This window comes from Emys orbicularis, chromosome 6 (assembly GCF_028017835.1).
Source record: "Emys orbicularis isolate rEmyOrb1 chromosome 6, rEmyOrb1.hap1, whole genome shotgun sequence".
In the NCBI taxonomy this organism is placed as follows: domain Eukaryota; kingdom Metazoa; phylum Chordata; order Testudines; family Emydidae; genus Emys; species Emys orbicularis.
The window spans coordinates 48,373,243-48,387,324 of NC_088688.1; the positions used below are offsets into that span (position 1 = coordinate 48,373,243).

A 14,082-nucleotide genomic window follows, 5' to 3' on the forward strand; every position below is an offset into this window, starting at 1 on the left:
TGGTTTCTTTATTAATGTGACTGAAGTGAATGGTTGACTGCTTGCAATAACATTCCAGTCTTCCAGGACAAAACGTTTAGAATATGCATGGTATTTCTCAATAACTACAGATCCAAGCTAGGAATAGTAGCATTGTAACTCCTTCACGCAGCATTAAAATTCACCTAATTAAAAGATTTATTTTTCAACACAGTCCAAACCTGTTTGATCATTGGAGTTCTGGATGTTATCCATCCCCACATTTGCCATGAATGTGCCATGTGATATTGGAAAAATAAATTACTTAGGCTGTGTGTGTATTAATTTCCCCATTTGTGAAATGGGGATAACCATACTTACCTATGGCCCTGTGTACATGAGAAAAACATCACCATTGCAACCATGCTGATGAAGTTACACCATGCAAATGCCTTATGTAGACACACTGCACCCATGTGAAGCAGGACGTAGTCTATCCTGGCTTATTACAGTAACTTACACTAGGAATTGCATGGGCACAAATTTCTCCAATATAGACAGGACCTACACAAAGGTGTCGAAGATTTATTAATGTTTGCCAAGCACTCTGAGGTCCTTGAACAAGGAGGTTATTTAACAGCAAATTTGTATTATTTTACTGTAGTATTACTTCATACCTGATCTGATCCTGTAATCTGTACTCAGGAAAAACTCCCAATGAATGTTTTAGGGAGGGATAATTTTGAAGTAGACATTAAAATAGGGGACAAATCCTGCGCTGCAGCTGGGGAACACCAAGCACAGCTCAGAAAGAATGTGGTGTGTGTGTAAAGGTAGCTTTAAACCATCTTTGTGTTCCCCAATCCTGGAGCAGGTCCTATTCCCACCATAACATAGAGCTGCTTGTAGGCGAATCCTCCAGTGGCTGGACCTGTTGAGTTTAGGGCTGCTTTTTACCAGTGGAGCAGCACAAAGCAGGCCAACCACACCAGAGATTTGGGTTCATGGAATACCAATTCCTTTAGGGTCTGTTTGGAACAGGCCCTCAGTGGAGAATAACAATTATAAATTGGCTTATGCTTCACTTTCACGGTTTATGACATTATGAAAAACTTCTCAGTGAAAATTCACACAATTAATAGTTACCTGGTTCTGTTTTTCTAGCAGGTGTCACACTTTGCAGCACCTACCACAATTTAGGCCAAGAAGTATGAAGTCGCTTAGAAACTGCTTACAGTTTGTAAGAAACAAAAGCCAAAGAAAAACAGGAAAAAACCAAAATAACTCTTTATAACCACATTATAAAAATACATAACTAAATAAAGCATCACATAAAATTTGGGATATAAGTGACCACGGGACAGTTTTTCTGAAGATACTTTAGATTTTCTCTCAGTAGAGATGTTAATATTCCAGGTTTTGTTTTATTTTTCTGAACTAAAATATACTTAGTTATAATTTGTATTAATGGGTCTTCATGTGACTCCATAGACCAATTCGAGAAGAACGTTTATAGCACAGGCCAGAGAGCTATTTGCCTAGCTGTTCTGATTGAGCTGCACGTTGTTAACATGCCTGGCACTGTGCTTCCAGCTGCTCCATGCATTTCTTCTCAAAGTCATGGAAACCCACCCTTACAGTCTAGTTCCATGCAATACCATTTGTGTGTGTGTGTGTGTGTGTGTGTGTGTGTATATATATATATATATATATATAAAATAAAACATATTATTAAATTTTAGTCTTTTCTGGACAATACCATCAAAACAACTCCATACCTTCTTTTTTTCATGTCAGCATATAGTTGACTTCGTTCCTTATTAAACCCACGAGACTTGAGTGGTAGATATGAACCTGCTGCATACAGATTTGAAGGTGAAGTGAAAGGCTGTGAGCCTATATTGTCTAAGTTACTCATTGCCATTTGGTTATCTTCATTTTCTGCATAAATATATTGGTTGCTTTCCTTAAGTGAGGCAGATGATGAGCTCTTGGGTGTCAGGGTTGAGTGGGTTTGATCTGTGCTTGTTTCAGTGGTGACACTGTCTACGTTAATGTAGTTAACATCCAAATCTCCAACCTGGAGCACGAGATAGATATGTATTAATGCTAGTGAAAAGCAAATAACCATGTATCGCTAGAGAATAGTGATCTTTCTTCAAACTACACTGCTCTGTACCACTGTTTTTTCCTTTATTACTTTTCTGGGGCACAGAAATTGGAGACAAACTAATATGACTAATAAGTTTTTCAGGCCTCCAGGTCATTCTTCCATAATTACAGGAGTGATGGGTTGGAATCTCAGTCTAATGCAGCAGTTTTCAATCTTTTTTCATTTGCGGGCCCCTAAAAATTTTGAATGGAGGTACAGACCCCTTTGGAAATCTTAGACATACAATGCAGACCCCCAGAGGTCCGTGGACCACAGGTTGAAAACCACTTGTCTAATGGATTTCCCACTCGGTTTCATCCAGTTTATAATATGAAATAACTCACAATTTACTTTACACTTTAACAGCGGCTTTGTTTGTTTCTTAAGCTAAAATTGTGCAGCCCAGTAGTCCATAATATAGCCTAGTGTTCAGGGTTATTTGGGGAGAGGTAAAACACTGAGTCATTTCATATGGAAAAAGCAGCTTACAAGGCAGGCATGTGTCTTTCCCAATAACAGTTTCACAAAGCCTGTAAGCTTAGGGTTAGACCCTGTACATGACCTGCCATAGAGCTGCCCCAGGACTTTGACGGGGGAAGGAATCTTTATCCCAACACCATCAAGCAACCAGGGTGTCACTCCTGTAGCTTGTGCATATGGTATACCCCTACTCTCACACATAGAAGGGAATGGCAGCTGGAGCTACATTTACTCAGGTTCAGTGCAAGGACCACGATTTGGACCTTGGTAAGTAATGGTGACAATATAACTCCTTTAGAAACCAAGGTAGATTTTCCTGTATCACTTCTGCAAAGGACATTAATGTACAGTTAAGTGTCAGTCCTTGCTTAGTTAGAAGCGGAAGGCTCTTGAAAGGATAGATGTGTAGCTAACATCTGGCTGTAGCTCAGCACCTCTAGAAAGAGCAGATATAACCAAAAAGAATGAAAGCATTGAGAGTTTCAAAAGGGAAAAGCTCTATTGTTTTAGCCTACTGACTTATTCTCATGCAATTCTGGAGGTTGTTGTAAGGTAGAGTCTTCTCTTAATAAACCATGAATAGAACTCCTATGATTTTTATAAAAGTCCTGTTTCTATATTCAAAGATATTAATCTGTCAGAAACCTGGTATCACTTTTGCTGTACTAAGCAAATCATGTACAAGAAGGGTAAAATTCTCCTCTCAGATATTACACATCAGTTCTACACTTCAATACAATGTCTGGGCAGTACTGCCATATTGCAACTATGGGCATTCCACATACATTAGCAGAGAAGAATATCAAGTCTAATTCCTGTTGTACAGATCCCACAGGAGAATGTGGCCCAAGCAAGATTCAACTTTCTGATATATTATGATGAGTTAAACTGTCAAAGGGTAGAAGCTCAGTCCTGAGACACCCCCCCCCCCCCGCCCAAGAATATGCACATGCCACAGTGCATCTGTGATTGAACATGGAATTATCATGAGAATATGTGCAACTTGGATAAACGCAGATACAAATGGCTGTTCACACACCTAATTAGCCATTTGCATGTGCCGTTATTCAATTTACATACATAAAAGGGTAGTTTTATGCAGAATTGTGGTGATCAAAGGTGCATTATTGGACATTTTGGGTCATGACTGACTTCAGCTGAGAAAATTTGGCCTTAACTACATGTTTTGTGTCTGTCACAAAGAACAATATCAGCTCTTAATGCAATGGGTGAATGTTTCAATGAGAGGAAAAAGAATATGAAGATGCACTTTCAATATCTCTGCCTTCTTCCAAGATTTTCACTTAATAGTATACAATATCATCTTACGTTTATATACTGCCTTTCATGCTGAAGGATCCCAAACTATTTTACAACATTTTATATATATATAAAAATAACAGAACCTCAGAGTTATGAACACCTCAGGAATGGAGGTTGTTTGTAACTCTGAAATGTTCGTAACTCTGAACAAAACGGTATGATTGTTCTTTCAAAAGTTTACAGCTGAACGTTGAGTTAATAGTGCTTTGAAAGTTTACTATGCAGAAAAAAAATGCTCCTTTCCTTTTTTTTTTTGTAGTTTACGTTTAATACAGTACTGTATTGTATTTGTCTTTTGGGGGGGCGGGAGGTCTCTGCTGCTGCCTGATTGCGTATTTCGGTTCCAAATGAGGTATGTGGTTGACTGGTCAGTTTGTAACTCTGGTGTTTGTAACTGAGGTTCTACTGCACAAGGATCACTTCTACCACCACAGAAATGCAGCCACCGCTCGCTGGAAGTTGGCAGCTGTTTTACAATACATAGCATCTATCCACAACAGTTTACAGTTAGGACAAGAAGTGAGGAAGAACAGCACTTTGAATTGAGATTGTGGGGAAAATGTGGATAGGTAGGATGCAATTACCCAAAATGTAGTTTGGCCAGAATCTACTGGAGCTAGTCTCCTTGTGATAAGTAATATAGCACAGTTGTTAATCACAAGTGGCCAAGACCTCAGTTTTACATCACATCTGGCAGAAAGCACTTCCAACTTTATGGTGCCCTGTAACAATAATTGGACATTGGTTTGTCTGGTCACTTATTTTTTATTCCTGTTGAATTGATAATTGAGGGTCTTGTTAATTAACAAACATGAGGAAACAAGACTCTGTTTTAGATAAGAGGGAATTTAGGTGCAAATAATCAAAGAAGAAGAGCTGTTCAGCACATAGAAAACAAAACAAAAAAAGCTAAAGATTTACATTTTCATAAAACTTATTTTATTTATTAAAAGCATCTAATAAATGAGTTGAGAATGACAGCAGACAAGGGAACAAAGTTGCAGTTATTACATAAACATTAGGGCTGTCAAGTGATTAAAAAAATTAATCGCGCTGTTAAACAATAATAGAATACCATTTGTTTTCAAATATATTGATTTCAATTTCAACACAGAATACAAAGTGTACAGTGCTCACTTTATATTTATTTTTATTATAAATATTTGCACTGTAAAAATAAAAAATAGCATTTTTCAATTAACTTAATACAAATACTGTAGTGCAATCTCTTTATCATGAAAGTTGAACTTACAAATGTAGAATTAGGCACAAAAAATAACTGCGTTCAAAAATAAAACAATGTCAAACTTTGGAGCCTACAAGTCCACTCAGTCCTACTTATTGTTCAGCCAATCGCTCAGACAAGCAAGTTTGCGTACATGTGTAGGAGACAATGCTGCCCGTTTACAATGTCGCCTGAAAGTGAGAATAGGCATTTGCATGGCACTGTTGTAGCCGGCGTCACAAGATATTTACATGCCATATGCGCTAAAGATTCATATGTCCCTTCATGCTTCAACCACCATTCCAGAGGACATATGTCCATGCTAATGATGGGTTCTGCTTGATAACGATCCAAAGCAGTGCAGGCCAATGCTTGTTCATTTTCATCATCATGAGTCAGATGCCATCAGCAGAAAGTTGATTTTCTTTTTTGGTGGTTCGGGTTCTGTAGTTTCCACATCAGAGTGTTTCTCTTTTAAGACTTCTGAAAGCATGCTCCACACCTCGTCCCTCTCAGATTTTGGAAGGCACTTCAGATTCCTAAGCCTTGGGTTGAGTGCTGTAGCTAGTTTTAGAAATCTCACATTAGTACCTTCTTTGCATTTTGTCAAGTCTGCAGTGAAAGTGTTCTTAAAATGAACAATATGCTGAGTCATCATCCAAGACTGCTATAACATGAAATATATGGCAGAATGAGGGTAACACACAGAGCAGGAGACTTACATTCTCCCCCAAGAAGTGCAGTCACAAATTTAATTAACATTATTTTTTAACAAGCGTCATCAGCATGGAAGCATGTCCTTGCCAAATGGTTGCCAAAGCATAAAGGGGAATATGAATGTTTAGCATATTTGGCACATAAATACCTTGCAATGCCGGCTACAAAAGTGCCATACGAACGCCTGTTCTCACTTTCAAGTGACATTGTAAATAAGAAGAGGGCAGCATTATCGCCCGTAAATATAAACAAACTTGTTTGTCTGAGCGATTGGCTGAACAAGAAGGAGGACTGAGTGGACTTGTAGACTCTAAAGTTTTACATTGTTTTGTTTTCAGGGTGGATAAAAAATCAATGATTAAAAAAAAAAGATTCAAAAAAATCAGATTTTTTTATTTAAATCTGATTTTTTTGATAAAATGCTTTTTGAGGGAAAAACCTATGTAAAGATAGTTTTAATTAAGATACACCATAGCTCAAAGATATCTCATCATGGAATAAGGATTATAAATTCTAATTCTATAGTATGAGACAATATATTCATGTAATGTTTAATGAGTTCCAATACTTCATGGATTAGGGACCCAATTTTACGGGGCCCCAGGGGCTTCTGTATAGATTATTTAAGTTAATCTTTCTATCTACCCGATGGGACTCAGTGCTCAGTCTAGAAGATACCATCAGAGATGCTTAGTTTTGCAGTTCTCAAACTGTGGATTTGTGTCTCCAGAGATAACATGCTTGTTAACAGCAAAAATGTGTTTAAATAAAAAAATAATATACAGAGGTGAGAAATAGCAGACCTCAACCCTATTGTCCCTCTGCAAATTTGTGTACACAGAGTCAATCCCTTACCTCTCTCTAAAAATGCAAAGTTTCAAAAAGTTCAATGAATAGAAGATTGTTGGGGGCGGAATAGATCTGGACAAGGAGAAGAAGTCTGGAGATAAATGTGAAAAGGGAGGGACAGGCAGAAACAAAAGTGAAACTGTTTGAGCAGCATATTCCAGAAGTTTTGAGGTTTTTCTGAGTGTAGCCTTCATTGCTCTGAGATCTACCATACCATTCTCTCACTAGAAGGGAAAACCTATAATGGCCGCAAGCCGTAAAAGACCCAGTTTGGGAATATTTTAATGAAGTTCCTCTACCTGTGGGTAAGACAGGCATGTGTGCAAAATGCAAACAGTGCAACAAAGAAATGCAAGGCCTGGTTGCCTGAATGAAACAACATCATGAGAAGTGTTCCTTCTCAGGAGGAAGCCCCGTTGAAGATGATGAAAGGAACATATCTGAACATGCAGGATCTTCAGGTTGGTAAACTTTTTTATTTCATACTTCTTTCTTAAGGACTGCCTGTCTTCCTTCTGGACTTTTCTTGAATTCTCATGTTTGATCAAAAAATATAGTTGTTACTCTACGGTATTATCATTTTAGATGCAGTTGTGATAAAAAATAAATAGCTGAAATAGGCAGATCTTCCTTTTATAATTTCACCTTTAAAGTAGTACTGAGTGTCAGTGAATGCAGTGAGTAATACTAAATGATCAGTATGATAATAATAATTCAATAACTGCATTGACTTATTTTGTTTAGGAGAATCCACCCTCAACATACAGGAGACTGAAGACTATCCCCCTTCAAGATCACCATCATTTTCTATAGTTTCAGAGTTATCTACCAATGATAGTGTTTCAGTCACATCATGTATGTCACAGCCACAGTACATCACCTGTAGCAAAAAGAAAAAAAAATTCTCCATCATCCAGAAACAACCATAGATAAGTTTGTGATAAGAACCAGCAGATTACAAAAAAGAGGTAATTGATGAAAAAATTGCCCAGTTTGTGTTTGCAACAAACACTCCTTTCCGTATGATTGAGAACCCACACTTCATTAACATGGTTCAGTCATTAAGACCAGGATACAGTCCACCCAACAGAGCAGATGTCGCAGACAAATTGCTGGATAAAGTGTATGAAAGAGAACTTGAGCAGTGTGCAAAAGGTCTAGAGGGTGAAATTGTTAACCTGAGTCTTGATGGGTGGAGCAATGTCGACAATGATCCTGTTGTATGTGCTTGTGTGACAACAGAAGAAGGGAATGTCTTCCTTACAGAAACAATTGATGCATCAGAAAATGCACACACAGCAGAATGCTTACAAGAAGTAGCAGTAAAAGCTATAACAAACTGTGAAAAAAAATTCAAATGTCTAGTATGCAGCTTGGTCACAGACAATGCTGTAAATGTATCCAAGATGAGAAGAAATTTAGAAGAGAGTAAAGAGAGTCCCAAGCTAATAACATATGGCTGCAGTGCTCATTTGATGCACCTCCTAGCCAAAGACTTCAGTGTTCCAGAAATAAAGGCTAATGTTGTTGAAATTGCAAAATACTTCCATAAGAACCACTTTGCAGCAGCTGCTCTGAAAAAAGTGGGAGGAACCAAGCTAACTCTTCCACAAGATGTGCGATGGAACTCGGTAGTGGACTGTTTTGAGCACTATATCAAGAACTGGCCTAATCTGATGAATTTGTGAACAAAATCGTGAAAAAATAGATGGCACTGTCAAAGTCAAAGTTCTCAACATTGGGCTTAAGAGAAATGTTGAACACATGCTGAGTACCGTGAAGCCTATTTCGGTAGCCTTGAACAAAATGCAGGGAAATAGCTGTTTTATTGCTGACGCTGTTGAAATTTGGAAGGAACTGAGTGAGATCTTAAAAACAGAAATATGCAATGACAGAGTTAAATTACAAGCATTAAAAAAACGAATGGGACAAGCACTATCTCCAGCTCATTTTCTTGCAAATATTCTCAATACTCGGTACCAGGGTCAAACCTTAACTGCTGAAGAAGAGGAGTTGGCTATGACATGGACATCCAGCAATCATCCCTTCATAATGCCAACTATAATAAACTTCAGAGCTAAGGGTGAACCATTCAAGAAATACATGTTTGCTGATGATGTTTTAAAGAAAGCCACACCAGTGAACTGGTGGAAGTCACTTAAGCATTTGGATTCAGAGACTGTTGAAGTGATAATCTCACTTTTAACAGCAGTAGCTTCTTCTGCTGGTGTAGAAAGAATATTTTCTTCCTTTAGACTAATTCATTCCAAATTGAGAAATCGTTTGGGACCTGAAAAAGCAGGAAAGCTTGTTTTTCTTTTCCAGATTATGAACAAACAGGAAAATGAAGGTGAAGACGACTGAGTTAGCTGCAGAAGCCAATATTTTAAGTTTCTCATGTTGACCTGGCTGACATAGTCGATTTAAATTTTTTTTTAATATTTCGTTTAACCATTTTAGTTAAAAACAATTTTAACAAAAACAAACCTGATTTAAAAAAACTTGAATGTTTAACTAAATTCAAAAATTCATATGCTTGTTTTGTTAAAATATTATATGTTTGCTGTTGAAGAAAAAAATCCAGAATATGTAACATTGTTGTTTTAGTTAAATAAAACAATTTAAATGTCTGTCTGGTGATATTCTCCTCATAATACAGCACAGCAAGAAAATCCTCCAAATATTAATGATTAACCTGTTGAATTGGAGATAGTTCACCTCCCAGTGACTTCATAAATATCTGCTTCAGTTACCTTTGGTAAATGAAATAATCAAACAGTCCTTCGTTTTCTGATATAGCTGTAAAACTAATCTGAAAAGTTTTCAAAATAAATCACTTTAAAAATGTATAGTGTGTATCTTCTAAAAATGAAACTTACAGCGATCTCTGAGTTGTGAAGAATATGTATTAAGGTTATAACCAACAAGAATGCACTTTTATGTAGAAATCAAGGATTAAATCGAGTCTTCCTGACTCGTGACAAATCCTCCCTGTTTGTTTTTAGTGCAGTTATGTAACAACAACAAAATCTACATTTGCAAGTTGCACTTTCACAATAAAGAGATTGCGCGACAGTACTTGCAAGAGGTGAATTGAAAAATACTGTTTCTTTTTATCATTTTTACAGTGCAAATATTTGTAATAAAATAATATAAAGTGAGTACTGTACATTTTGAATTCTGTGTTGTAACTGAAATTGATATATTTGAAAATGTAGAAAAACATCCAAAATATTGAATACATTTCAATTGGTATTCTATTGTTTAACGGTGCAACTAAAACTGCGATTAATCACAATTAATTTTTTTAATCACGGTTAATTTTTTTGAGTTAATCGCATGAATGAACTGCAATTAATCAACAGTCCTAATAAACATATGTAATATTTATAAACATAAATCACTGGAAGGCTCTACCGACTGACCCACATTTTACTAAAATTCAAATAATATATTTTACCAGGAGACAATGAACAGCAGTGTACTGAGAGCACAAAGATGCAAGATTATCTTACTTGATCCACTACCATGCAATTTGCATACACTTCATCACTTCCATTCAGCATGGTAGTAAGTGTGGCTGCAGCAAAGAAGGTAGGTGGATTTGGGGATTTCTTGAGGACATCAAGTGTAGAATGTCGTTGCTCTGGAATGAAATATGGGAAAATACAGAATTTATTTTTTCATACCACTTCCTTTTCTCTTCTCTATTCTGCCATAAAAATAGCTAAGCCTAGTCACTAAGCATCAAATTTTAAAGAGACTATTATTAGTTATGCCCAGAACATTTAAGACTACATTTCTGCATTCATTCAAAAATCTGCATTTGTATGCAGAAGCTCTCTGCCAAACTACCTGATTTCACGACATTTGTCAAAAGGAAATTAGTGAGCAACAAATACAGCTGAGTGACATTTTTTGGCCAAAAACTTTTTTTTTTCTCCAAAAAATGAAGATTTAGCTTGACCAAAACATTTTGTCAATTAAACCAAACTGTTTCAGTCAAAAAAATAAAAATTTCCCCACAAATGTTGAAACGTTTCATTTTGACACTTCCCAAATGAAACGTTTTGATTTTTCAGGCATGATTCACAAAGGGACTTACATGCCATTGATAAAATGGAAGAGGAGGTGGAGCCTAGTGGATAGGGCATTCACCGGGAGCAGGGACACCTGGTTTCTATTCCCTGCTTCAATTAATATTTCATTATTTACACATATTGGAACAGCTTCAATAGGAGAAACAGAGAGACTCAGGCCAGAACAGCCAATAACCTGGTGGCTAGGGCATTCACTGGGGAATCAAATCCCTTCTTCAGAGCAGGGACTCAAACCTGGGTCTCCCATTTCCAAGGTGAGTGCCTTAGCCAATGGGCTATTAGGTAGAAGGAGGGCACCGCTACCCCCACCATCGCCTCTGTTTTGTGAACGGTTCCTAAGCCCCTTGGTGAATCTAGTCCTTCTGTTCAAAATTTCCTTTGCTTTTATTAAAAAACAGTAAGAATGCCCAAAATCAAAACAAAACATTTTGTTCAACCCAAAACAATTTTTTTTCAGAATTTTTGGCCAAAAATTCAGAAAAATGTTCTGTTTTGGGTTGATCCAAAATAATTTTTTTCCCCAATTTCTCAAAATTGCAACAAGCCAAAAAATCAGTTACTTGCACAGCTCTAGCAACACATTAATGTTCAATAAACTGCAAATGAGAATAGTAGTAGCTATCTACCTAGCTACCCAAGCATGGCACTGTGGACCATCTTAAATCCTACATATTTTCAGATTTTGCTTATAGTAAAAATTATTACCACCATTTTACAGATGGAGAAACCAGAATATAGCAGCAGCCATGCTGGAGCCTGGGGAAAGGATTTCTTCCCTGGTTCCACACAGACTCCAGTGTGCCGTCCAGCCAGATATACAGTGTACTACTTCCAGGATTTTCCTTATGTAGGATAGTAACTTCCTTTTTACATTTTTGCAGAAGGACATTTAAAGGCAGTTTATAAATTTCAGAGTAATATGCTTTGTAATGAAATGACTGATGGCATTAATTACTGCATAGTTTCATTCACCTTTAAATACTCTATAGTGTCACACCTTTAGTGCTGTGGGTGCAATAGAAAGCCTTATTATTTTCATAACAATGAAATACAAATTGGAAGGACCTTGTACTCCAACCCAGCCTCCAAGACAAGATCCATATTTAGTTACCAGCATAATTCATTCATTGGTATAGGAATCTAGCTCTATGATAGATATTGTCCATGTCAACTTTAAACAAAAATGTGTATGTGCGAGAAGCATACTATGGAAGGTGATAAGTATGCAAAAAGCTGTCCAGAGCTTAGCAATTTCTATTTCTGATCCATGGTTCAGAAAAAAAAAAATGGGAAAAGTTTACGTACCACAAAAACATATTTACTGGTTTGTCAAACTACCATCTTTCCCACATGATTTTAGAAACCAGTATCTGGACAAGCTGCTAGAAGCAGAAAACAAGGATTCATGCCATTTAAAAACAAGGATTCCTAGCCCTTGGATAGGATTGGTTTCTATTTTCAAACTGCATTAGGATTCTGTTCCTGATATACGGTGACAGAATTTGAAAGGTGTACAAGGTGAGATAAGATTTTGGGACTGGGATGGAATTTATGTAACTATGGTATATTACATAAGATCTGAACTTCTCGTGTCAAAAGACATTACACATTTACATTCAAACAATGCCTTCATTTTCTCAGATATTCTCTATCATTCTACCATGCTACTTTCAATATGGTAGAAAAATAAATAGATAAATAATTATCAATTGTTTATTTGGCGTATGGAATCCGGTTGAGCCAAGCCACAACGTTCTGATCCATGATATTCAAGGCACGAAGACCTCCAGGAAGTTGAGTCATTTTGGAGTCCTCAACAATGTGTCATGGTTTCTGGCTGCCCACATTGATATAGGGGACTGTCTCTGAAACGCCACTGAAATTCTGCTGCAGCACAAATTCTATGTCCGGTACGAAACCAGTTCAGAAGGCTTCATTGCCTTTGCGGTAAATCAAACCCAGGTTGACGCTGAGTGGGGTCCAAGAGAAAATAATTATCTGTCACTTTCTCTGCAGACCATAAAGCTTGCCATCCATCCTCTACTGTAAATCCCTCACCCAGTAAACTTATCCACAACAGGCGCCATGAGGGCAGAAGACCATGTGGTGCATTAAACGAGTTTTTAATTAATGGTAGATGTGGTATATCAAGCAATTTGGTCACAAGCTTTGCTATGTTTTCCTCTCTGCAAACACTGGGCGGAGCAATATTGCAGACAACCAGTAACCATGGTACAGCAATACATTTAAGTGTGCCTGAAATAATACGCATGGTGGAATTTAGTTGTAAATTAATCATCTTTGTGTGAGACAAGTGAGCCCATACTGGAGTGCACTACTCTGCCACTGAATAACAGAGTGCCAAGGCTGAAGTGTGTAAAGTTTGGACATTGGCACCGCATGTCGTTCTGGACAGTTTTCTGAGCTGGTTGTTGTGCGTTTTGACCTTAGTCGCTGTCTTTATAAGATTGTCACACTATGCGAGAGTTCTATCCAACGTGACGCCAAGATAGACTGGGTAGGAATCATGCTTTATTTGCTGACCATTGAGAACTATGTTCAGTTCTCTGCCCACTTGTGCATGATGCAAGTGGAAGACACTTTACACAGTCTTACTTCCACTTGGTAGCAAGGTGCCACCGATGACAATAATCGGCCATAACCACCATATTTGCATTCAGAACATTCTCAAGTATGTCAAAGGAGTGCAACTGAGTGCTGAGATATATACAAACTTGCGAGACCCGATATACGGTAGGTCATTTGAACAATGCTTATCAATAAAATGCAGTTAATAAGTGACGATTTCTCACCTGTTGTAATAAATCAGGACTTGGCCTGACAGTAAGACACTGCCAGTGAAGGCTGTGCATGTTTTTCTTTTGAAACTATAACAACTTCTTGATTTCATGATTAATTAATAAAAGGTTACTAAAAATACTGTACCTATGACACACATTTTTTACTTTAGTTTCTACCAAGATACCCACAGCTTTGGATGTTGCAGGATGCTGGTTCCATACCCTATTGTTTTATCCAAGAGAAAAACCTAGCTCAGCTATGGAAACATTTTCAGTGTGTTCTGCAGACACCTTGCTTTTCAAGCTGCTTATGAGGAGAGGCTCATGCACAAATTCACCACTTAGCAGACCAATCTGCCTAATTAGATAGTACTAAATATTAGTCAAGTTGGTAAATGTAGCCTCAACTCAGCAGCTGATTGCTGAATTTGAAAGCTATCAGAGAGCAACAATGCACAAAGTGTCAGCCAGTTCAGT

General features: G+C 37.4%; 1 protein-coding gene across 1 annotated transcript in view; it reads right to left on the reverse strand.

Annotated features, from left to right (window-relative positions):
• The window catches only part of ARHGEF28 (Rho guanine nucleotide exchange factor 28), an 81,918-nt gene that overhangs the window by 59,587 nt on the left and 8,249 nt on the right, over nucleotides 1-14,082 (reverse strand). The window contains exons 2-3 of the mRNA XM_065406111.1: nucleotides 10,220-10,350; nucleotides 1,737-2,038 (exon numbers count right to left, since the gene is read on the reverse strand). Of these exons, the coding sequence (XP_065262183.1) occupies nucleotides 1,737-2,038; nucleotides 10,220-10,350 (433 nt within the window). The remainder of the gene's footprint in view (nucleotides 1-1,736; nucleotides 2,039-10,219; nucleotides 10,351-14,082) is intronic.